Source organism: Adiantum capillus-veneris, chromosome 23 (assembly GCF_014529385.1).
Source record: "Adiantum capillus-veneris isolate H3 chromosome 23, ASM1452938v2, whole genome shotgun sequence".
NCBI lineage: Eukaryota > Viridiplantae > Streptophyta > Polypodiopsida > Polypodiales > Pteridaceae > Adiantum > Adiantum capillus-veneris.
The window spans coordinates 84,021,371-84,047,668 of NC_140953.1; the positions used below are offsets into that span (position 1 = coordinate 84,021,371).

At 42.9% G+C, this 26,298-nt stretch overlaps 1 protein-coding gene across 1 annotated transcript; it reads left to right on the forward strand.

The window, feature by feature from the left end:
- Positions 1–3,763: 3,763 nt before the first annotated feature.
- On the forward strand, positions 3,764–25,556 carry LOC147428085 (uncharacterized). Its single transcript, XM_086497168.1, has 10 exons — positions 3,764–5,072; positions 5,236–5,436; positions 5,698–5,820; positions 5,902–5,939; positions 6,053–6,161; positions 6,262–9,909; positions 10,007–10,156; positions 23,462–23,572; positions 24,468–24,610; positions 24,797–25,556. Exons 1-10 carry the CDS (start codon positions 4,995–4,997, stop codon positions 25,053–25,055), a joined length of 4,860 nt encoding a protein of 1,619 aa, XP_086353294.1. The 5' UTR covers positions 3,764–4,994; the 3' UTR covers positions 25,056–25,556.
- The last annotated feature ends 742 nt before the right edge of the window (positions 25,557–26,298 follow it).

A 26,298-nucleotide genomic window follows, 5' to 3' on the forward strand; every position in this document is an offset into this window, starting at 1 on the left:
AGACTCTCCCTATGCTTAGCCACATGGTGTGCTTGAATGCTATTGGTTGGGCTAAAGAGGGGTCCAATGAGCTTCTAGTTCCATCAAGCAAATATCTAGATATTTTCAAGCTCTCTCTCTCTCTCTCTCTCTCTCTCTCTCTAAGGGATAAGGAGGATACTTGCCCAAAGACTACCCATGTACTTGAAATGCATGATGCATGTGATTGGCTAGGGGGAGAGGGGTCCAATGAGCTTGAGGTATGAGAAAAAGGTAGAACTCACCCCAAGCAAGCAAGGGGTGTGTTGGGGGGGTGCACACACACACACACGCACTCATTTTGTGGATTCATTCACACTTGTGAGAATTGAGAGCCTACACCAACACTCTTGGCTATGGAATGCAAATCCAGCCAAGAGCCATGCTTCAACGCTTAAGCTTGCCATCTTCTCCATCTTCATTACTATACTATTATGCATGCTAGGAAGAAGAGTGATGATAAGTGAGGAACTATTTCTTTCTCCTATGGAATGTTTCTTCTTCCTCTTCCCTACCCTCATTCCCCACTAGCTCTCTCCACCTTCAAAGGTGTTTGAGGCCTTGGGATAGTTAATGCTTTCTACAAATTTTATGTTATGTTTGTGATGCATGAAGCTTTCCATCTTCATTGCATCACCTAGGTCACAAGGAACACAAAGATTGTATTGTGCCAAGTCTCTCTTGATGGGAGAAACTATAATACAAATGCCTATTGGAGGGGGGACCGGCTCCGTATGAATCCGGTCCTCAAGTATTGTCATGTTCTTGAAACTCTCTCTCTTGCAAAAGTATTGTTCATGCCAAGTTAACTAATGCCGTGCTTATGTTGCTACCATCAATTAAGTTCACCCGCTATGCTCACAAAGTAATCTCACAAAAGTGCTTTATCTAATTTCTTAATTCCTCTACTCTCAAAGTTCATAGGCCATTTCCATTTTAGAAGTCTACTCTCCAAATGGAGTCTTTTAGAATGCACTTATGAAAGAGTATTCTAGTGGGGGTTGGCTAGATACTCTCGCTTGTTTCCATGGATGTTATAGGATGGTAGCACTTGATTAAATGCAACCAATTCTCTTCAACACACTTCTTAAATAAACTCATCGGGATCATGCATAATAAAAGCCCTATCTTTGGATGCAATCACCTAGGCTTTCATCTTGAAGTTTAAAAAACTTATGCATGAAGTTGTTCACACCGACAAACAAAAATTCCAAAGAGATTGTTAGTCAATGGCTCCATTAACCAATAACGTTACACACCTCAAATCCCTCTCTCTCTCTCTCTCTCTCTCTCTCTCTCTCTCTCTCTCTCTCTCTCTCTCTCTCTCTCTCTCTCTCTCTCGCAAAGGACGTCAAAGGTGGGATTCTTGATGAACACCCGTGCATACATGGCCATATGTAATTTATTACATGCACATAGCAAGAGGTAATTTATTATACTAATCTAGTTTGAACCAGGTGAGACATTTGCTAAAAGTACCAAGCTGAATGTTGAAATGCTTTGCTAGCACTGCTTGTGTAATCTCCACATACGAAAATGTTCATGGTGCTTTTGAGTATGATATCAGCTAACCACGTTAGCGTAACTGCCTATGCAAGAAAAGGCACCATATTGCATGTTCCTTGTAGCTGGAACGCTATACCAAGATTGGGCTTATAATGCTAGCATCATCCATCATCACCATTCCATTGACCAAGCCCTCTTTTTCTTTGTGCCCATGGACCACGATGGTGCTGTCACACAAGCCTTTAGTTCCATGCTTAATAGCTGAACTAAAAGAGAAGAAGAAGGACTCTCTCTCTCTCTCCACCAACTACACATCCCCTCTCTTCGCCACATATAACAACTTCCTATATGTGAATTGCCTCTGATGCCATCCATTGCCACGCGGTCCCCAAAACCCAACTACCTTGCTGCGCACTCAACTCCCAACTACACAAACAACCCATCACGTAGCTCCTCTTTCCTTGCCTCACATGATGTAGCCTTGAATTGCTATTCAAAGCCTCTACATGCGCTATAACACTCACTTTGCTACCATGGCCCAAGTATTCCCACCTTGGCCACAATCCTTGCTTTAGTGACTTCAATGTTGGACTCGGTATAGGATGCACTCACATTATTGCAGAGTACGATGCTTACCTTCACTTATAATTTGGCATCTTATACCTTCTTAATTCAGGTTGTTTGCGTGCAAGTAATTCATAGCCTCCAGCTTAGGACAGCCGATCAAGAAATTCTCACAAATCCCCTTCATTGATTTATCTTAAAAGCAGTCAATAATTATGCATATCCTACAATCAACAAGTTTTTCAATAGACTATATTTATGATACCTGTCAACTTTGCCAACAATGACTCTATTTTTCAACAACCATATCAGCATAATGCCAACACCTACAAAATTTAGTGTAATAACCTTCAAACATAGTCAAGTTACCTCTAAAATTTTTAATTAATAGGTTTTTCAAGTGTTTAGAAAAATGTTTATTTCGAGCATTGATGTCCTTGCTTTCCATCCATAGGACGAGTAACACACTCATTCAAGGAATGACTTGGTATTGCAGGTGACACTACCTTTTGACATCCAACTTCAAGTTTCCCCCATTGTCCTTTTCCCAATTTACGTATTTCAAAAAGTGACTCCCTTTTTTTTTTTTGGAGAAAAGTGTAAATTAGATTAGCAAAAAGAGAAAAGAGTACAATAAACCCTTAGATAGGGGGAGGGAAACCCCAACAAGCAATAGCTATAGGAGGAGAGAATCCCTCATCCGAAATCTTATGGCAGAGTAGACTTGAGACAGTTTGGACTTCCATACCTGCCATCTCAGGGATTTTTGTAGCTCTAGAGGGGAAAGGGGTGGGGTGGCTTGGGCATCCTTGACTTGATTACAATGGGATACAACCGTTTTATACAATATTTGGAGAGGCCTTGTTTTGTGGTACATCTGATTTCAAAGGAATGCTGTTATATTTTCATATGAACTCCCCTCCTCTCAATTATGTAAAAAGTGACTCCCTTTGCTATGTGGATGTGTTCTTTTTTGAAGTCTAGAAGTGAAATTTTGAGGGCTCTCCATTATAAAGAGCCTATGGGGAGCCCTCTTGGCCGTCTAGGGTAATTGTGAGGTCAAATTGGCACCAATGCAGTGGCACTCCCATTACTTTACTAACGCTTGTTTTGGAAGGAGAGTTGTCTCTCCCTTTGTGGCCCTAAAGGCCAAAACTGACTGACGAAGGTTGCTTTCACTTTGGGTTTCCTTTTGCAGATGGTCATAAACATGGCAAGTGGGTGATGGTGAAATCGCAGCGGATGGTGAAAACTTTTAAGAGGAGAAGAGGGAGGTGGGTGGGTAGTGATCAAGCAGGCAGAGCTTATTATACCTTGACAACTCAAATCAAATTGGGTTCGTATTGTGCCATCATCTCTCTCTCTCTCTTTCTCAATCACACACAAACACACGATTCATTTGGGGGTCTAATTTGAATAATTTTCCTTTATGGGTTTGCTTTTTCTTTCTGATTTGTTTTGTGGGTCTCTCTCTCTCTCTCTCTCTCTCTCACTCACACACACACACACACACACACACACACACACACACACACACACAAAAGGGTGCTTTCATGCCTATGGATGTCGACTTTAGTTTGATCACATTCATCTGGATTCTGTAGATGGTGAATGTCACATGAAAGCTAGCTCGAAAGAGCGTCTTCTCAGAAGGTAGCTGTTGGGCAAAGCCTCCCTTTCTGACACAAACGCCGCTCTCTCACTCTAAGTAAGCGCTAGCTCTGTCTAGCTAGGCCTAGCTTCTTTTTCACGTAATCTAGCGAAAACACTCTCTCCCCTCCGGGTCTCCCCCTCCCGTGACGAGTCCCGTCTTAACATCTTTTGTATCTCTCGTCTGCATTGATTCTACGCAACGGTTCAATTCTGCTTGATGTTGCTATACACTTCCAAATGCCATAATTGGTGAAATTGATCTCTCTCTCTCTCTCTCTCTCGTCTCACTCAGTCTCTAGTCTCTCGCTCTCTCTCTCTCTCTCTCTCTCTCACACACACACACACACACATGCTGCCCATGCCATGCATACCTGCACTGCTTGCTTGCGCTCTAGTCTCTCTCTCTCTCTCTCTCTCTCTCTCTCTCACCCCAAGCTAGTGTAGTGCAAATCATCATGATCATCACGGCATGAGCATTTTGGGCAGTTGGTCTTTGCAATCGGTGCTTACAATGCGTAGAAATGCTTTCGCGTTATCCCCTTGCAACCATCATATCGATCCAGTTAGCCGTCGCTATTGCTGAACAACAAAACACATCATTTGAAATTGATTATGTCATGCGATTTGCAAACAGCGACAACATGAGCTGACTCTTCTCCAGCAGCATTGTAGGAGGACATGGAAGAAAGAGTCCAATCTTTCTGTGTAGCATAGCCCCTGTAAAAAAACGCTCTGCAAATTACAGCTTAGAGTAGTCCGATCGTGCACGTAAGAATTTCGAAGATGCTAATCGATCCCGCCTGTCCCCCCTGATCAAATCGCTCTTTCAGTATCAACCGCTACACTCACACACTCGTTTGTGTGCACCAAGCTTCTTGTACATCATGGCACACCAGCCCACATTGCAATCAAAGCAACTGCATTTCAAAGATCCTTCTTTAGCTTTGGTAGCACATCACTTTTTGCACAACAGCCGCCATAGCCACTTAAACCTTCTAGGCAACACCCTTTGATGCGAATCAACAACCTCCACTTCTGAACTAATGGAGATCTTAGCTAAAGCAGATCCTGGGGAGCACAATGCAATGGGGTGCATTGATGTATTTTTATTTGGTAGCGAACAAGATCATGTCTATGCCAACCTTGTCATCAAGGAACACTTCATCAGCTTGCCCTTCACTGAAACAAGTGGAAGCTACTAATTTGCAAGGTTGATTTCTGTCAAATTGAGTGTTCGATCGCCGGGAGAAACAATGTTCAAGCCAACCAAGAAGAAGCCCTCCAAAGCAAAGGAGAAGGTTGATTTCAAGCTAGAGTTTCATGCGACCCGGGTACACTCTTATTTTCATCAGACTAAAACCTTCAATCATCATGATGAAACACTAAAGCATGTTGATTCAACGATACAAGCACTCTAATTAATGGAGCTCATACACATCCTCAGATCCACTGTACAATCTAGAGAGGTTTAACTCACATGTTTCGATGTTTCAGGTTCCGCAGCGAGGATGGGACAGGCTTATGGTTTCATTGATCTCCCTTGAGACAAACAAAGTCACTGCTAAGACAGGGAAAGTACATGTAAAAAATGGGGCTTGTTTGTGGTCTGATCCAGTCTACGATTCTCCGCTGATTTCCCAGGATGCGGTTGGAAAGGACAATAGCAGAGCTCCTCATAAGCTTTTGGTTTCTATGGTAAGCCTTCAATCTAGATAAGGCTGTGTCTTGCTTGTGATCTAACTGCAAGTGTTTTCTCCCATGAACGTTTCTTTGCCCGCTTGAGCTTCAATGTCTAAGTGGCTCTGTTATGGGTCATGCATATCTTCAAATAATCTAGAAGTACTTGGTTTGCTTAGCATCTTGAAATCATGCAGTACGCTTCATCAATCTTGCATTGTGATTTATTGAGCCCCGCTCTGGCATTCAAAGTCATAGGATCATCTGTGTTTTTACCAGGGCTTATCTCGGTTTGGAATTCTCGGGGAAGCTACCATTGATTTTGCAGATTATATGCAGGCTGCTGCCCCTGTTTCTCTGCCCTTACAATTGCAAAATTGTAGTTCTGGCACCATCTTGTATGTAAGTATCAAATATTTTTGAATCTGGTGTAAAATCTACCATGCGACTCACGCAGGGTCTCTTATGAGCTTATGTGGGCAGGTCAAGATACAACGAATTGGGCTTGACACGCCCTGTAGGTAAGATCTAAAAACTATCACACGTGTGCGAGTAAATTGAGTGATATGTGGCAATTACCTGCATTCCTTGCTCTAAAATGGGTGTCTAGCTCAGCTTTAGTTCTCCCTTTCAGAGAACTGGAAGGCCAGCAGGACACGCAAAGAGATTGTAAACCTGCTGTTTTTGATGTCAATCTGCCATCTCTCGATGAAACAAGCGGGTCTATTTCCACAGCAGATAAGGTTAGTCTCTCTTTCTGCCAAGGCTCTGGATGACCACTAGCTGAAACAAGCAGAGGATTCTAGGAAACAAGGGGTTGCTCATGGAATTGCGGCGTTGCAGGATGATTGTGCATCAACTTGTCTTAGCTTGGACTCATTGGAAGCTCCCCGAACCCCTGAAGTGAGTGAATGTCGACCGTATAATAGAGATAGCAGGGGGAGGGAGGAGCTTGCATCACCCTGTAGCTCTATTGGCAGCTGTAGTGGAAGGCAGGACCTTGGAAATGCTATACAGGAGTATGTGAGGTTCAGTGAAGTGGATGCTAGTAATCAACCCTGTATTGGTAATTTTGCTTCTCCTGCAGAAAAAGCCAGTGTATGCTTCTCACCTTCGCACTCAATTGTTTCAAGTGGGGACAAAGACGGAGGCAACGGACGGTTTGAACCTCCAGAAATGCTGGCATGGTCAAACAGCAAAGGTATGGAACTGGAAGCTACAGAGTCGACAATTAAGGAACTGAGGTTGCAATGCACTCTTTGGGAACAAAGATCTAAGCAAACAGAAGTGCAGATGGAGCTTCTTCAGAAGCAGCATTTGGACGAAAGGACGAGAAATGAAGAGTTGCAAAGGTCCTTGACTTCATTAAAGGAAGAGCGAGACAGTACGAGGCTGGAGGTGCATAGCCTGCGATTTTCTGGAAACATCCATGATAGGGGTGGAGACGGGATCAAGTGGCGTGAATTGCAGAGTGAGCTAGAGTATGAGAAGAGTATGAATTCAAACTTGTCTTTACAGCTCAGGAAGACCCAAGATTCTAACTCGGAGTTGCTATTAGAGATTCAAGATCTTGAGAGGCTCTTACATGAAAGGCAAAAACAGGCTGTAGATCCAGAGGACATATCGCAACAGAAAAACAAAGAAAAAAAGCTTGAAGCATCAGTAGAAACACTTAAGAAAGAGCTGGAAGAGTTGGACAGAGACTCACATGAGCTGACCGAAGAGAACATGAGTCTCTTATCACAGTTGAAGCAAGCAAATGACCAGATGAAGGCAAAGGAAGACACCATTGTGCAATTGGAGATGAAGATAAACAATGAATTGTACTTGTGTGCTGAAATGGAGACAGAAAAACTCAAGGATGAAGTTGAGGAGCTGAGGTCGAAGCTGAGTGAGTATGAAGAGGCGTATGAGAGTAAGCTGTCCTCGAGCCGAACCCTCATCGATGACTTGAACTCTTCAGTCATGATGGTACGCAGCAAGAATGCACGAGTAGAAAGAGAGTTGCAAAACTCGGAGGAGCATATTTCTGAGCTGCTTAAAGAGATAGAATCCCTGAAATCAAAGATGGAGGGGTATGAAAAGGAAAGGTCCGTGTTTGTGTCACTGAAGGGGCAGCTAAATATCTTTCGTGAAAAAGCTAGCAAGGCAGAGCTGGAGCATCGAGGGGCACTGAAGCGGGTCGAAGAGCTGGAGACATCAAACAGAGAGCTGAAAGCGGAGAAGACAAGAGATCTTACGACCATCAGAAAGCAACTGCAAGATTTTCAAGAGCATGCCTTGGCCACAGATAGCAAGTATAGGGATACATCGCAAGCTTTGGCAAGCTTGAGGGATGAGAAGTTGAACCTTGACAAAGAGATGTCAGCATTGCTGAGCGCCAAAGAAGCTGCAGAAGCAAATTTCACTAAGCTGCAAAGCTTCAACATGGTATTACAAGAGAAACTGCACGCGGAACAGGGGAAGAATTCAGAGCTTTTGCAGCAATGCAAGGAGAAGGAAACCAAAAACTTACAGCTTTCTGAGGAGGTGAAGGTGACCACCAGTCACGTACAGACCTTGGAGCAGACGATCATGGAGCTTGAAACATCAGCAAAGGAGGTGGAGGCTCACACTGGCAGTATGCAGACAGAGAACTTGGTCTGCAGGTCTCGAATCAAAGAATTAGGGGAGCTGCTAGAATCATTAAAGGAAGAGAAAATTTCCTTGGAATCATCAGCGTCTGCATTTGAAGCCAGGCTTCAAGAGCTGGAGGCATTGAATGAGGAACTGTCAGAGAAGCTGAAGAATGCCCAAGAGGATATTGATTGGGCCAGAGAAAATACAAACACATTAGTAAATGAGATAAGGGAGCTTGAAGGGGAGTTAGAATCGGAGATGGTGGTGCAGCAGCGTTTGAAGCAATCTATCTCAGAACTAGAATCGCAGAAACTGGATTGGCAAAGTCAGTTAGATGAGCTTTCAAACAAGAATGTGCAATTACAGAAACATGTACTCTCACTTGAAGAACGCTGTAAGGACGTATTGAACGAGAAAGATTCTTTGCTTGTCACCTTGCAGGAGCATAAAAAGGATAAGCACAGCAGTGAAACTGCCCTTCAGGCCGTGATCAAGCAGCAGGAAGACAGAATCCAGCAGTTGGAAGCATCCAGTACTGAAGAAAAAATTCAGCAGTTACTACTAGATGCTTCAATACTGAGAGATGAGAAGTCTGTGCTTGAGCAGGAGCTCAAGAATCTTCAAGGTATGCTGATGCAGGCAAAGAAGGATGCTGTTGAAGGTGAAAAGAAAGTAAAACACACTTTATTGGAGGCATCTATGCGAACTGATGAAAAACTGGAGCTTGAAGGAAATGTTTTGAAGTTGGAACAAATGTTGAAACAGGCCGAAAAGGATTCTTCATCTCTAAAGAGAAATCTAGAGTTTCAATTTCAGGAGGCCACATTGAAGGAACAGGATATGATGAAGAAATTGAATAAAGTAACAGTTGAAGCTCAGCTTTTGCAGGATGAAAAGTTGGAATTGCTCCAGAAAATCATGGGGTTGGAGGCCCAATGTGCGGCTGCAGAACTAGAGAGGAGAAAACTGTCCATTGCAATGTCAAGAATGGAAGCTGACTTGGAGCTTCTGCAGAGGGAGAAAGAGGTCAAGGAGAGAGCAATCGCTGGTTTCGCTGGTTTGGAGGCCCAATGTGCCGCTGCAGAAGTGGAGAAAAGAAAATTGTCCATGGCAATGTCACAACTGGAGACTAACTTGGACCTTTTGCAGAGGGAGAAAAATGTCAAAGAGAGAACAATAGCTGGTTTGGAGGCCCAATGTGAGGTTGCAGAACTAGAGAGACGAAAGTTGTCTATGGCAATGTCAAAGATGGAAACTGACCTTGGGGTTCTGCAGAGGGAAAAAGAGGACAAAGAGAGGGCATTTGCTGAGGAAAAGGAGACACTCAAGGTTTCATTAGGGACAGTTTTCAAGATAGAAAGTGATTTGGATGTATTGCAGAAGGAGAAGGATCTGAGGGAAAGAGCCTTTGAGAGTTTGAAACAGGAAAAGGAGAGACTTGAAGCCTCTTTACGGATTGCAGAACTTGAGATCGAAACATTGGAGGAAAGGGTTAAATCCTACGCCGTAGCTTCGTGTGATTGGGAGCATTCCAAGGTTTTGTTAAAGGATAGTGCTGATGAGCTCAACAAAATGAAACAGCAGAATGATGAGCTTGGTTCAAAGCTTCTAGAAGAACACGTAGAAAGGGAGGAGCTTAGAAAGAGAGCAACCTACTTGGAGGAAGAGCTTCAGCGTAAAACTGCAGTTTTGGCTTCAATGGAAATGAAAATAAATGAAAGTGAATCATTTAACAGTCTTGCTGGTAGCCCAGTTCATTCTCTTAGTTCTCCTTCAACAGCAAAGAGCAGGGGTGGGGCTCTGTCTGCCATCCCTTCAGTTCGTGAAGCAAGAGAGTCTGCTAACTTGCGTGAAAAAGTGAAAGTCTTGGAGGTAAGAAGCTATCCAACGAGATCATGTTGCATCATGGATGTAGCTTTAACTTCTACCAAAAGGCTAACCCAGACAATGAATATGTGATGTGCACCAGGGGGAGCTTAAGGTGAAAGTGGCCGAGCTTGAATTGTCAAGGCAGCAGATGAAAGTGCAACAGGCTCAACCTTCAGTAAAAAGTGAGCAAGAGGAGCAACAAGTTATCAAGGAGCAATCAAGTGGTTACACAGATCAGCTTGTAAAAGAGGTAAAGTGTCAGCTTTGGCACTGGTCTAGAAATATTTATTATCTTGCAGCTTCCTTCTTGCCTTTCTATTCATCAAATTTTCTTCTATCTGATTATAGGGGCAGAAAAGTTCAGACCATGAACGAACTTGTCGTAAAATTCTCAAACTAGTTGCATTGTTTGAACCTTTTGTGCATGGAATGGTAATGCTTGAAAAGGAGAAATGTATTTAAATGTTTTCAAAAAAAATGTGGTGAGTGCAAGCATCACTATATACTCCTTTGACCATCAGTAGCCCATCAGGAGCTAAAGTGATCAAAGTTGCATTGTTTGGACTTTTTGTGTATACGGGCATGGAATGGTAATGCTTGAAAGGAGAAATGTATTTGGTTGTTTTTGAAAAAGTTGTGGTGAGTGCAAGCATCACTACATACTCCTTTGACCCTCAGTAACCCATTAGGAGCAAGAGTGATCACATGAACCAGTTTAACCTGAGAGCTTCTGCTATCAGCTCGTGTATATCTCAGTGGGGGCCTGATGTCCGTACAGTACGGAATCGATCCGTATGTATGTGTGGAAACAACCTTGCAATACTCCAAGAAGAAGCTTGGAGTGCCCTTAGGGCCTCGTGAAGCTCCTCCCGCTGGAGAGGCATCTCTAGTCTCTGACGCATCTCGCTAGTAACTAGGTGCTTTGACTGTAGCTCACCTGAGAGCGATTCACGATAAAAGTCAATAGCAACTGCACGCATATCCTCGGGCTTTGTAGCAACTGACCCATCAGGTGAGAGAGAGACAGAGAGCTTGCAAGAAGATAGACACGAGTGAGAGAGAGAGAGAGGGAGCCCGGAGGAGGAACTCGGAGAAGAGAGAATTTACGTGCGTAGGGATCTCTGTAACCTGTCAATAGCAACTGCACGCATATCCTCGGGCTTTGTAGCAACTGACCCATCAGGTGAGAGAGAGATAGAGAGCTTGCAAGAAGATAGACACGAGTGAGAGAGAGAGAGGGAGCCCATAGGAGGAACTCGGAGAAGAGAGAATTTACGTGCGTAGGGATCTCTGCAACCTGCTATTTCTTTGCTGTAACCAGTCTCTGGTGTAGGTGGTCAAACATTTAAAAATAATCGCCTAAAAACTGCTAGCCCAAATGAAGCAAAACCCTCAGCCACGCCCAAGTCGATCAAATTAAAAAAAACGGAAAACAACACCGTACGGATAGATCCGTATGGTACGGATCCGTACAGATCGTCCGTGCAATACGGAATTGATCTGTACGTACGTGTGGAAATAACCTTGCAATACTCCAAGAAGAAGCTTGGCGTCAAACCATCCTCCCCTCAGTAGCTACCCCGAGGGAGTGCTCTGAGGGCCTCATGAAGCTCCTCCAGTCGGAGAGGCATCTTTAGTCTCTGATGCATCTCCTCAGTAACTAGGCAAGGCATTTGCGTCCAAACCTGCTCTCTGCATGCATCCTGGCACTCTGACATTTGCATCCAAACCTGCTCTTTGCATGCATCCTGGCGCTCTGACATTGGCTTACTTGAGAGCGGTTCACGATAAAAGTCAATAGCAATTGCACGCATATCCTCAGGCTTTGTAGCAACTGACCCATCAGGTCTCCTCAACTAGCAAAATTGTTGTGCGCATGGTGAGGACGCACAGTCTCGAATTTGTCGCCCACCTGGGTGCACTGAGATGCCTGACGATAGAAGGCAAACTCGTGACGCCGCTCCTCAATTGTGATCAACTCTTGTTGAGCCTGCTGCATCTGCTCCTCCAACCAAGAACTATCAGGGTGCCACTCCTGCATCTATTATAGAGAAGCAATCCCCTGTCAGAGACGCTTCTCCTCCTCCTTGGCTGTAGCCAAGCAAATTGCAGACTCCTGGAGAAAGAAGTGGCTAAGCTCAGTAAGTCTAGTGACCACTCTACTAGCAAGGGTGCCTTGAGTGCCCTAACACTCTATCCAAAGCCCCCCCCCCCCGCCCCCCGCTCTCTATGTAATGGGAATGTCCTATGAACTTTGAGAGTAGCGGAATTAGGAAATTAGATGAAGCACTTTTGTGAGATTACTTTGTGAGCATAGTGAGTGAACTTAATTGATGGTAGCAACATAAACATGGTACTTAGTTAACTTGGCATGAACAATACTTTTGCAAGAGAGAGAGAGTTTAGAGAACATGACAATAGTTGAGGACCGGATTCATACGGAGCCGGTTCCCCCTCCAATAGGCATTTGCATTGTAGTTTCTCCCATCGAGAGAGACCTGGTACGATACAATCTTTGTGTTCCTTGTGACCTAGGTGTTGCAATGAAGATGGAAAGCTTCATGCATCACAACCATAACATAAACTTTGTAGAAAGCATTAACTATCCCAAGCCTTAGTCCCAAGGCCTCAAACACCTTCGAAGGTGATGAGAGCTAGCAGGGAATGAGGATAGGGAAGAGGAAGAAGAAACATTCCATAGGAGAAAGAAATAGTTCTTCACTTATCATCACTCTTCTTGCTAGCATACATATTAGCATAGTAATGAAGATGGAGAAGATGACAAGCTTAAGCATTGAAGCATGGCTCTTGGTTGGATTTAAATTCTATAGCCAAGAGTGTTGGTGTAGGCTCTCACTTCTCACAAGCTTGGGAAGGAGGTGGAGTACCTCAACTTTCACCAAGTGAGAATGAATCCACAAAATGAGTGTGTGTGTGGATCTCCCCAACACCCCCCCTTGCTTGCTTGGGGCTAGCCAATCACATGCAGCATGCATTCAAGTACAGGGGTAGTCTTTGGACAGGTGTCCTCCTTACCTCTTAGAGAGAGAGAGAGCTTGAAAATATCTAGATATTTGTTGGATGGAACTATAAGCTCATTGGACCACTCTTTAGCCCAACCAATAGCATTCAAGCACACCATGTGGTTAAGCATAGGGAGGGTCTGACATGTGTCCCATGTGCCCTTTGAGAAAAGGGGTGCCCTTTGGGGGAGTCGAAGATTAAGTCAAAGATTTCCCTTTGGGACTTTCATGCATAGGAAGCTTCTCAAGCACCTTCCTCATTAAGTTTGTAGGGTCTCTTTTTGACTCAAGCACCTTACCCCCCATGCATGGGAAGCTTCTCAAGCACCTTCCTCATTAAGTTTGTAGGGTCTCTTTTTGACTCAAGCACCTTACCACCCACGCATGGGAAGCTTCTCAAGCACCTTCCTCATTAAGTATGACAAGTACCTCAAGTACCTTAGTCATCAAGCATGACAAGCACCTTAGTCATCAAGCACGACAAGCACCTCAAGCTTAGGTCGGGGTCCCACCTCAAGCTCAACCCTAGCTTGCCTAAGGTCAAAGGACTTTTAACACTAACCATTGGAGGTTTTTAATGAAGCTAACCCTAAGGTCTTTTAAGCTCCATTAGATGCACGTTGCTCTTTGATAGACTACCTCCTTTTGGACCCCTAGTGAGATGTAACTATATCTCCTCTTGGTCTCCTACTGAGGTAAGTCTAAAAGCACTTATTGCACATTGCTCTTTGATAGACCATCTCCTTTTGGATCCTTATTGAGATGCAACCATCTCTCCTTTTGGTCCTGTGTTGAGATAGGTTTAGAAGCACACGTCTCTATTCTAACTCTTGTTTCCGTTTATTCTCCCATATTAAATGATTAGTTTAATATGAGAAAATCATTTGGTAAAGTTAGATATTATATTTTATGACATTACCTCTCTCTTGAAATCATAGTCGTCCTCGACTATGAGGTAGAGAAGATAAAGCATAGTCATTAGTCCATGTTGCTTAGCGGGTAGAGGATCCCTTTTTACCCTACAACATCATTCCAAGATGGATGACTAATCCATTTGGTGCTTGGGAGACGTTGCTGCCGTAAGCATGTCTACTCTTTAGTCCATATCATACTTCCAAAGTAGAGTGACAAGTTCTACTTGGTGTTTGGGAGACAGCGTCTCCACAAACATGATCCTAAGCATGCATACTATTTAAATTTGTGCACAATAAAAAGAGAACTAGTCTTATAAGACAAAACATTGTTCATTTAAAATGCATTTTCATATGCTTACTCTAGTGCAACATTGTAAGCATTGACAAGGTTCATATCATCCTTAAGTTAGGTTCTTTGCATCCATCTAGCATCTTTAAAAGAATAATTCTTAAATTTAATAAGATATCGTCAGATAATCTTACCGTTTCTTAATACCTTGTGGATGGACATAAATTTAATACTTCTTCTTGATCTTTGATTTTTGGAGGGTCTGCAACTATTGCTTCTTTTGGTGGCGATCCTTTGTAAGGCTTATGTAGGTTCTCATGGAAGACATTGTGTATGAGCCAATGGTTGGGCAAATTCAATTGATAAGCCATCTCATTGACTGGCTTAAGAATTTTAAGGACCATAGTTTCTTTTTGCTAGTTTAGCATTATACTCTTGGTGGCCCGTAGGACTCTTGCCCGTAATATGCCTCAGATGAGCCTTGAGAAACTTTAGCAAGACCCAATCATTTTCCTTAAAGGCTAACGCTCTTTTGTGCTTATTAGCAGCAGCCCTTTTTGCCTTTCCTGTGAGATGGATATAACCACTTTAATCTTTGGAAAAAGATTCTTGTAGGTCTCGGCTATATTCATCAGCAACGAAGATCTTCCCATGTACTTTAAGTAGTAAGAGACTTTTGGATCTTCCTTCTTTAACTTCGAAAGGTGCTTACCCCCTAGAAGTATGTAAAATGTCATTGTATGCATACTCTATAAGAGGTAGGTTTTTCTCTCATTGAGAACGTTGATTTACTTCCATGACATAGGCTTTTAGTAGATCAAGAATCGTTAGATTAGTTATTTCACTTTGGTCATCCGTTTGTGGATGATAAGCCGAAAGAGAAATTTAATCTACTTCCTAGATTCTTAAAGAGACCCTTCTAGAAATTATTGGTCATTCTAGGATCTTTGTCTAACACTATGGATGTTGGAAGGCCATGATGCCTAAAAATTTGAGATTTGAAGAGGGTTGCCATTTGGTGTGCCTTAATAGTCTTTTTGACAGGCATAGAGTGTGTTTTCTTGTTAAGCCTGTCGACTGAAACAATCCAAGTTGCTTCCCTCGATCAATTTCAACTTTTGGTATACCACGCATTTTGAAACATACTCTTGTATGTTTACTTTTCATGGTAGACCAACAGAAATACATTTCTACTCCTTGAAGAGTAGATTATGAATTCCCTTTTTGCCCCGTATAAGGAGAAGTATGGGATTCATACATGACTTTCTTATTGTATGGGTGAGTAAAACATATAGCCTATTGCCGTTTGGAAGATAACCATCCTTCAAGGTGAATGGTTCTTTATTCTTCCTTAATGTAAAGGCTGTAATTATATACTTATAGTCTCGATCAGTAGCATACTCATCTATCATAAAAGATAGATCATTGTGAGTTGCTATAGACACCACATTTACCCTTGGTCATTGTGAAAGTGCATTGACCACTTGATTGTGCTTGCCAACAATGTGAGCAATATGAAATTTAAATTGCAAAAGAAAATTTGCCGACCTCATTTGTTTGTCGGAGAGCTTGGTTTGCGTCATGAAGTTCTTGAGGCTTTGTGATCCATTCGTAGGATGAACGGAGTCCCCAAGAGATAGTGTTTCCACGTGTTTAAGGCATATAGAATAGCTAGTAGCTCTTTTTCATATTTGCCCAATACTCACTTATTGCAGTTGAGTCTTTGACTCTCATATGCTATGGCATGCCTTTCTTGAAGCAAAATAGCTCCAAGGCAATCACCACAAGCATCACATTGGACCTCAAATGTCTTTGAAAGATCTAATAGTGTGAGCACACGTTGAGAGATAAGCTTTTCCTTAAGCTTCTCAAAAGCTTCTTGGCAGTCCATGAATACTTAACGTTCTTTTTTGTTAAGTCATGTAATGGGCCTGCTATTAGCGAGAATTTTTTCTATGAAGCATCTATAGTATGCACATATAACTATGAAGCTTCATACCTCCTGTAGATTCCTTGGATACCATCCTTTTGTAATCTCTAACTTTGTTAGATCCATACGGGTGTCATCTTTAGAGATAATGTGACCTAAATATTGAATCTCTTGTAGGAAAAATTGACTTTTCTTTTGATTAATGAAAAGCTTATTCTCTCTCACAACTTGAAAGATTACCTGGAGGTGTCGCTTGTAGTCCTTAAGAGAATTTGAATGGCCTGAAGATTTTTGTCCATCATGAGTTTGAATGTGTCTGGAGCATTTGTCAGGCCTATTTTTTATAGTGCTCTTATTTAGTGATCCATGTGATATGTGTCGTCTTTCTTTTGCACTAAAAGTGATGGTGAACAAAATGGAGAGGAGCTAGACCTCACCATCTCTTTTTCCACCAATTCATGCACTTGGCTCATGATCTCCTCTTGTTGAGCTTGTGAAACTTGATAAGGAGGCTTGTTAGACAGTGAGCTTCCTGGTAGGAGCTCAATTGCATGGTCATCATCCCTCATTTTAGAGGTAGCTCACTAGGGATGTCATTAATGAAAACATCTTGGGAACCATTTAGGAAATTAGACAACTCTAATTCCTCTTGATTCCCTTTATTGCAAGGAATATGGTGTTCTCCGACTCATTATCATCTATGTACATGCTCTCTCCCCTGTAGGTGAAATAGGTTCTCCTTTCAGGGAACTTCATGTTGGAAGCTATGCAGTTAAACGATGGTGCGCCAACGATAACATTCTCATGTTTGAGAGGGGAGATGAAGAAAACCTTTTTGTCCACATAGCTTTGGACATGAAGCCTTAATTTTCCAATTAAGAAAATAACTGAGACGTCTTGTCCCTTGATAGCTCCATTGGCTTTCAATGCATCTCGCATCTCGTGGGCTTGTATGTCTAGCTTAGTGGTAAACTCCGTGGATATGAAGTTGTGAGTTGAACGAGGGTCAAACAAAATAAAGGCATGATGCTCTTCCATCTTTCCCCAAGCATAGGAAAGGAGAAATCCTTGGCAATGAGCATCCTCTTTTGGATCTTCGACATATAGTCTCTAGGAGTCTCATTGCGGGCAATTCTCTTGGGGCAAGGACGATAACCATGGCCTTGCTCCCCACGCTTAAAACATTTGTGGTTCTTACGAAAAGCTTCAAGCTCTTCAAGAGAGTTTATTTTTACCTTTGTAAACTCCTTTCTCCTTGGACCGATTGTTGTTGTTGTTGTTGGAATGGCCTTGGGAAGAATTTTGGGCATTAATTTTTCCCTTTGCATCACTTTTGTCTTTATTTTCCATCGAAATTGATGCGTGAAGCAACCGTGGTGTGGTGGATTACTTTGGTGATAGAACTAGGCCGTTGAGAGTTAACATACTCGGCCATCTCTTTGGGTAATCCCGCACAAAATTGTTGCTTTTGCTCGGCGAAATCTATCTTTTCAAAGGCAATAGCCTTGAGATATAAATCTCAAAACTTGTCTACATATTTGTGGATAGACTCATGAGAGAGAAGCCTCAAACTCCACCATTCGGTGAGTACTTTGTCCTTTGCATCGCTTGCAAGGAATTGCTTCATGATGGAAACTCGTAGAGTTTTCCATGTCTTTGGGGCTTCGCCATTGCGACGAAGGCTAGCCCACTATTGACGAGCCGATTTTTTGGAAGTGCATAACTACATGGTGTAGCTTGGAGGACTCCATGAAGCCCTTGTCTCCAAAGGCCGCATCAAATTGTTGGATGAAGGCCAATACTTTGTTGGTAGCACCAAAGGTGCCATCATAGGTGAGAAAAGAGATACTCTTTCCTCCTCTTTAAACTTCTTTAGCTTTTGTGACCTTTGCCATGCAGGGTAAGAGTTGCGATGTCTTCCCCTCTTGTATTCTCTAGGAGAATAGCCATATCTTTCATCGGTAGAGAAGAAAGGTGAAGAAGAAGGAGAAGAGGGTGACCTCTTTATTGCCCTTTTCTTCTCTCTTCCCTTTTGGAGTGACGAGGAGAAGGACTATGGGTTAACCGTTTCCTCTTGGGAGGAGTTGGCGATCGTTTAGTCCGCCTTCTTCGTAGAGCCACATCTTCGGAGGAATTTAGGGATTCATTACTTTCTTGATCTTTGGATTCCTCCTCTCGTATGGGAGAGAGTCTTCTTTTGGGGGTCTCATCAAGAGGCCTCCTAAGCTCTCTCTCCTCTTGGAGAGGATTCGAGGAAAGAAAGTCCCATAAGCACGAAGTTGCTGAGTAACTTCGGCTTCCAAAGCGGGGTTTCCCATAGCTTGTTGCAACCTAGTGACAAGATAATTAACAAACATGGAGACATCATCATTAGCACCTTCATGTGCAAAATCAAAGTTATCAACGTTCATTCTACTCTCTTGGTTATTGTCAGCCATGTTAATTAAACTTATGTTTTACTTAGTGTATGCTTTGGCACTTCAAAACCTTAGTTGCTACTCCTCTTAGCCTTTGAAAATAGGCCTTAAGTATCTACACCCACGGCTCGAATTGGTTAATTATAGAGAGTAGTGGAGTGATTCTAACATAGCGAAGTTGTTGAGGGATAGCTCCTTTCGGACTTCTTATGGCTTAATAATGGTAAAGCTGTAGGCAAGTCTAAAAAGACTCCATTATTAAGACCAAAGCTCCCGAGGTGTCGACCATATCCCACATAGTGGACTCAATAAAACCGATAATAGATCCCAGTCCCACTTACCCTAATATAATTACCAAAATCAACCATTAATAGGGTACTTAAGGACCTCTCTTCTTAAGCAAAAAAAGAGAAACCAAATGCTCTGATATCAATGTAATGGGAATGGCCTATGAACTTTGAGAGTAGCGGAATTAGGAAATTAGATGAAGCACTTTTGTGAGATTACTTTGTGAGCATAGCGAGTGAACTTCATTGATGGTAGCAACATAAACATGGTACTTAGTTAACTTGGCATGAACAATGCTTTTGCAAGAGATAGAGAGTTTAGAGAGCATGACAATAGTTGAGGACCAGATTCATACGGAGCCGGTCCCCCCTCCAATAGGCATTTGTATTATAGTTTCTCCCATCAAGAGGAGCATTATTTTTATTGTCCGAGACTCAAAAAGGATGTGGACGACTTTGTTTGCAGTTGTTTAGTATGCCAAAAGGTAAGTTTGATAGGCATAAGGCACAGGGACTACTACAGTCTTTACCCATTCCCACCCGCCCCTGGAAAAGCATTGCTATGGATTTCATCTTTGATCTCCCCAAGACTCAAAGTGGGCACGATGGCGTTTGGACTGTCATTGACAGATTTAGCAAGTAAGCTCACTTTATTCCAATAAAGAAAACAGTCAAACTTGATCACTTAGCGATTGTTCATTGCTCAGATTTTTTAGCTACATGGCATACTTGAGACCATAGTCTCCGACAGAGATCTCCAATTCACGAGTTTGTTTTGGAGGGCCATTTGGGAGAACATTGGCATGCGGTTGCAGTTCTCATCATCATTCCAGCAGACAAATGGGCAATCGGAGATAGCAATTTAGTGGTTTTGGATTTATTGAAGTCTTACATCTCGGATCAAAAGACTCAATGGGGAAAATATTTGCCTTTGGTGGAATTTGCCTACAATAACATGGTTCACTCTTTGACGGGGACGGTGCCATTTCAGGTAATCGAGACTGCACAAGAGGAGAGTCACTCCGCTCCTTTGTCACATATTACCCGGATGGAATAGAGTCACCGGTGGATGTCCCTTTTGGATTTGAGGGATACTGCTGTGCTGACAGTATTCTGCTGTACGACTTTATGAATATTGAAAATGGGAACTCTCGAACTTGAACCTGATTGATGTGTACCCTCTCATGTGATTTGTTTGAGTGTAGGATTGAATGACAAAATGACTGCATCATTTTGGTCTTGAGAATCTATAGACATGATCGTAATAATAATTAGCTAATCCGACATTAGTGAGGTCTGGGATGGATCTAGATGCGATTGCTAAATACGTTCGACAAGAATCATGGTCTTAGATCTGGAATCAATTTTTATGTGATTGATATGATGTGAATCTGCACTGACTGAGTCGTCTTTGTGCACGTGCTAGATTTGTGTTGGTCTAGTGTGTTGGTACTTAGAGTCAGTGTCTACTGAACTGGTTTATGGTCTTTGTGTCACGTGCACATCTAACCCTATGTGCATGTGGACAAGCTACTTCAGGTTTAGGGTTCAGGGCAGCTTAGGAAGTGTTTTGGCACATTTGTGAGCCTGTTGCAGGCCGTGCATGTCCAGGCACTTAGAGTAGTTGCATATCCTCTGGTTGCACACAGCATGATCATCAGCATGACATTCAGTATCCATCAGGAGCATTTTACAGTGCACATAAACCCATTTTCCCAATTTATCCATTTTTCACTTATTATTTAATAAGTGGCTTATGTTGGAAAACTGGGTAGGGCAAATTTGCTAAGCTACTATAAAGAAACCTAGCGCTAGCACTTTCTGGCAGAAGAGGTAGAAGAAGTTCCAGCAACTTGCCGTGCACCTTCTCAGCAAGACCGGTAGGAGACTTAGCGTTTTCAGCCACAAGAAAAACATGGCGTTTTTGGACATCCAGACCAGCCAGCGTTTTCAGATCCCAACACTTGGCGTTAGCAGATTGCAGGCCTGGCTTTTTCCAGTTGCAGACCTTGCCTAGCGTTTTGCAGTTTCCGGTGCCAGATCAGCCCCAATTCATCAGCGTTTTCAGTTTTCAGTAGTTAGCCCCACAGATTCAGCCTCGTAGATCTCATCTACCAGCAGCAGAACCTCGCCGTACCGTCGAGTCAGCCAACGTTTTCAGATTCAGCCAGTTGTCCGCAGATTTCAGCATCTGTGTTTTCAGCGCATCGTCGTCGTGTCGCCGCCATCGCCGTCCTTGTCGACACAGTGTCAGAGATTAGCAGAAAGTCAACGTTTTGCAGGTTTCAGATTTCAGCGCCTAGCGTTTTCAGATTTCAGCCCGTCCTCGTCGTCGTCATCATTGTCGTCGACATCGTTGGCAAGTCCATTGCATCTAGACGATTGTACCAAATTTGTGCAATCAATAGCATAGACCTCTTGCCAGAGGGGTCCTTCGAGGAGGGTTTGAGAACCGTCTGGTGTCGTATTCTTCTCTCTCTCTCTCTCTCTCTCTCTCATTTTGTCATCTTGTTACTCTGACTTTGTATCAGATCCACCACATTGTAATTTTCTTGTCTCATAGGTCACTTTGGCCTTTTGAAGACGTTAATATAACATTTCATTTCAGTCTCAGCACCTTCATTCACAGTAGTAGTCACTTTGTTTGTGGTCATTGTACTCTCTCACTAAAGGAACAGAAGGCTCTCCCTTCCGTACGTAAAAGGAACCCTTGAGCACAGTTTGGAGCACTCATCTTGAGCAAGATCAACATTCACTTCCGCTGCACCTTACACTCTTTCTGTTTTTGCAGGCGTAATCGCCCTAGGCGTAATCGAGGGGGATTACAACTCTTTCAAGAGGGGGGTATGTCACAAATTGATGATGTGGCATGTCCATATAAGTGCCCAACTTATATGGCTTCTGCTGACAGGGCCCTAGGGACACTAGGAAAAATTAAAAGATTGGCGGGCTGTTGCTATACGAAAACCTCCGCAAAGCACGTTGAGCATGCTGACGTGGCTGTCCGTACGGAAATCTCCGCAAAACGCGTTGCTGTGGTGACATGGCAGGCTGTATGGATTTTTGATTTGTGTGTTGGCTACTTTTGGAGAGCCTAGTGCTTTTGAGTTAAAGGCTTTTCATCTACTGCTTTTCATGAGGCCAAGGGCCTTTAAATAAGCCCCTTGCTCTATGGCTCATTGTGTGCTAACGAGCCGGTGAGGAGAGGTGACCCAAGGGAGACTGTACTTTACTCAATTATTTATACAAAAAGAAATACTGAGAGGAGCGCGAGTCTTTGGGCATGGAACTATGCCGGGCCGTGTCCACTCAATTGAATTGTGATTTAACTGTGAAGTGTTTAAAGTGATTCTCTCTCGTGTGTTGTGCGAGATTCTAGACTTGCGGTGTCCAAGTTTGTGACATTGGGGACACCAATTACCCTAGGTAGGAGGACTGAATACCTGCAGGAGTGTGTGGGTGTCTCGAACCAAAACACGTATTGTGGGAATACCTGCAGGAGTGTGTGGGTGTCATGAACCAAAACACGTACTGTGGGGAATACCTGCAGCCTTGGCAGCAAAAACTGAAGCTGTCGTGCGCGGGGTCTCCAAGACTGTACCGGTCTAATCCTGAAAGAAGCGGGAGGTACTCTCTCCTCAGGCCAGGGAAGCAAACCAAAATGGGCAGATCCGCTTTCTCGGCAAGAACATTTGAAGATGAGTCAAAACCATGGCGCCACTGTGGGAAATGAGCCCTAACTGTTGGGATGGCCAGTAGGCTCATTGAGATGACCTTGGCAGCCATCTCGGGAGTCTCAAACTCGATCTAGTAGTACCCTTGCCGGAGAAGCTGTATGTCGATGATCTTTCCCACCATTGGTAGGAGGTGGGCCTGTAGGAGGTCGTGCACCTTGCCTCTGCTACGTCGGCTGCCAATGATCTTGCAGATAACAGAGGTGGCGTGGCCTGAAGGTGCTCCACCTTTGCTACAAGGCTTTGCTGTGTTGGCGACGGAGCAAGTCGAATGGTGGGCTCTGCGGGATTGGTCGAGGGGGACTTCATCAGAGTCCCTCTGTGGTGGAGCATTAGCCTCCATCCGTGTCTGCTGTTGTGGAGGATGGCGATGGTAATGAAGAGATTACTGGCAGGCTGAGAACAGCCCACAATGGGTGGGGGGGGGTTAATAATGGCGAGGGGGAAGGTGGGGCACGCAGGTGAAGGCAGCAGCAAGCGTGTAGTCTCTGGGATTTCTTGCTTTTGGTCAGAGAGAGTGCACCACATAAAATTTGGCAGTATATTTCTTAAGAACAAATGCTCCCACAAGTAAGCAGTTACAGCTACCTTCACCATAATGTGTTCTCTAGATGTCTTACGGATTCTAGAAACTTTTCTAGAAAGTTGCATGGATACCAAATTGTTCAAATGGCCAGACCACTCAGGTCCTGGTCCACATCAGCTGGGCTTTTCCCTTCCAAAATCTGGGTCAATTGTTGGTTAATGTATCAACATCTTTGTACCCTGATGTGGACACTTTCATCCGGCTTATTATCTTTTGTTTTGCTGAGTGTTTAGATCTTCTTCTTGTTTGTGCTTTGTTTCTCACCTGGTGAATCCTATTGGTATTATTCTTTAATATGCTACTCCCTTTTGCTTTCTTGTTTTTGGGTGGGAATAAGCACATCCTTTTTGTAATTCTTGATTTTTGATGGTGCAGCTTCACAGTCTGCAAAGTCAAAACGCTGCTTTTTGTCAGAGGGAAATTGAACTCATGTCCAAAATCACCTCGGCAGAAGCCTTGCAACAAGAAGTCGAGAGCTTGAAGGAGGTACATATCTTTCCATCATGTAGTGTTGAAATATTTGGCTCTTAGTATTTTTGGTGTTGGAAGTCTCTCTTGTATGCACCTAATGATGCCAAAATGTGGTTGTCCAACACTGTTATGGTTGTATGAACTGACACTGACCATAGATCTTTTGTTTGATTGGACACTGATCATAGATCTTTTGGTTGAATGCTTAAAGACTCACCTTAATCAATCCCCCCCAACCCCCCTTCTTCTAGGTTTGCCCCCCCTGCTAGGTTTGACTTTGGTGTGGCTCAAAATTATTGCCATCATAGAAGAGATCAGATTGAGCAATATAAAGCTATTCGTACTAGATCCGAAATGCAAAACCACAGTCGTGTGTGTACACATTCATTATATGTATTAAGAGGCTTGGTGAGTCAAAACTTACAGACAAGGTCATTGTGTGCATGTAAATCACATGCCAAATCCAGTAGAACAAAGCTCGATGGTGCACAAAGATTTTCAGTATAGTTGCTAGCCTCTGTAGTATGAGGAGTGTATTGTATGAGGGCAGCCTTGTTTTCTGGGTAATGTTTTGAAACTACTGAAGCACTAGAGGGCCTTTGTGATTTGCTTTCAAGTCAGTTGGGTACTTGATTTTGGGGCAGCATCATTTTTGTTTACAGTAATATTGATGTCAATTCCTTCTTTTAGAGTGGGTATTAGAGACTTAGCTCATGAGGAAATTTTTTTTGTGAAGTATTTATTTTCTTTGAACTTTACTTTTCTTTTGAAGTTGGTGTGTAATGTGCTTGACTGAAGGTACCTGGGTTTAGACATTCTGCAAAGTCAGTTTCAATGCTTGCCAAAGTTGGAATTGTTTTGATCCATCCTCATTCAATGGTTTGTGTTTTGTGATCTCATCAAATCTCAGGAAAAGAGAGTGCTAGAGGTGGCTCTTTCCAACTTCGGTGCTGCTGCCAGTAGTGATAATCTCTCGAAAAAGATTAGTGCATTGGAAATGGAACTTGCAGAGGTGCTGGAAGCCAATAATATGTATAAGAAGGAGCTTCAAAGGTTTAAAATTGTTCTTTCTCTGGTGGCATTGTGGTGATGTATGCTACAATTTTGGATTTGGAAATCTCTATGGATTAGAGAGATATTAAGCTAATCACTGTACATGACTTCTTGTTGATATTTTTTTGTCTCTCCATTTCTTCTTCTCATCATCAATGAGACATGTATTTGACCTTTTTTCTGCAGTGCATTTGCCAAGCAGCATAACGTTCATACAGCTGCCTTGGAGAAGCTTGGAAGTGTGGAACAGGTAATCCAGGACCTTGCAGACTTGAAAAGGAAAAATATGATACTGGAAGACGAACTCAAGGACATGCGACAAAGGTACTTCAATATGAGCCTTCAGTTTGCAGAGGTGGAGGCAGAGAGGGAGGAATTGGTCATGACCATCCGCAATCTTCGAGGTGCCAAGAAACTGATGCCTTTCAGAAGTTCCAATTTCTGAGAGATTGCCTTAGCAGGTGATGATGATGACCCATTTTGACAAGAGGCGCCTATCCGCTGTACATAGGGTCGGCACACTACAATTGACTACTAACAGGAGACCATGTACATCAAACCGTCTCCCATGTCGCCTACCGGGTCTACTTAGAAGCCAGGCGCCATATTTCACTTCATAACAGCTCATCTATCTGGGATACAAAGTACACAGAGCTATTTCCAAATCAAGTGTTATTGTAATAGTAGACTTTCTTCTTTTAAAGTCCAATTGAAATATTGGATTCAGCTGCATTCTTTCTCAATTCTCTTGCTTACAAGGAGCACTGCTTTTGTGTCGGCGGTAAGAAAACCTTATAGCCATATCCTATAGTGAAAAACTACGACAACCACTCCGCTACCCATCATAGTTCTTAGACGACAATCGCCTTGTTAAGAGTTCAGGAGGATACTGTTCTTCCTTTCAATTCCAAGCAAAAGCCATTACTTCCTTTCAATTCCAAGCAAAGCCATTGTACATACAGTCTGTTTTTCTTTTTAAGTGAAAGGCATCATTCAAAAATTTCTAGGTTCTCAATACTCAGAACAGCAAGAACAGAAGTAACTAGAAAAAGTTGGCCTCAGTAGGAAAACTGCCACACAATATCCATTTTGCTAAATTCTGATTTACAATAGAAATATGTACTTTAAGGCTGCTCATAAATGGGGACAAGGGTGAGCCAAGACGGTGTCGAGTGATGCCAGCCTGTCCGAAACAAACAAGACAGAAGGCCACCCGAAAGATCTGATAAGTCAAAGCCATTGCTCCATTGCCAAAGAGGAGTGAGTAGACACATCATGAAGACTCTGATCATACCATGCCTTGAATATTTGCATTGGAGGAACTAGAATCTGAGTTGATTATGTATATGCTTTGGAAATGAATTGCTTCATTATTTTTAGATCTACTTGCCTTTCCCAAGTAATTTGTGACAAATTACATGCTAAGCACTCAAAAACTGATCTCAAATGTTAAAAAGGAATAAAAATTAGAAAATCTTGAAGAACTTAACCAAAATAGATACAAGGGTATTTTGGGAATTTTTGTCTTTGTTGTACCTCTCGAATAAAGCCCTAAGGTCCATGTCTTCCAAGTTCCATGTAGAGAGAGCTAGAGTCCTGCGTAGCGAGCACTTAATCTAGAGCTTTATGCAAAGACAAAGCACATTAATGTGAGATATCACAGCTCATGAACCCCAGTTATTAAAGCC

Bases quoted from the DNA above. Each gene is read 5' to 3' on its own strand.
- LOC147428085 (XM_086497168.1), top strand. From the start codon at position 4,995: ATGTTCAAGCCAACCAAGAAGAAGCCCTCCAAAGCAAAGGAGAAGGTT. The intron at 5,940-6,052 runs GTAAGATCTAAA...TCTCCCTTTCAG, and splicing joins GGGCTTGACACGCCCTGTAG to AGAACTGGAAGGCCAGCAGG. The intron at 23,573-24,467 runs GTACATATCTTT...ATCAAATCTCAG, and splicing joins AAGTCGAGAGCTTGAAGGAG to GAAAAGAGAGTGCTAGAGGT.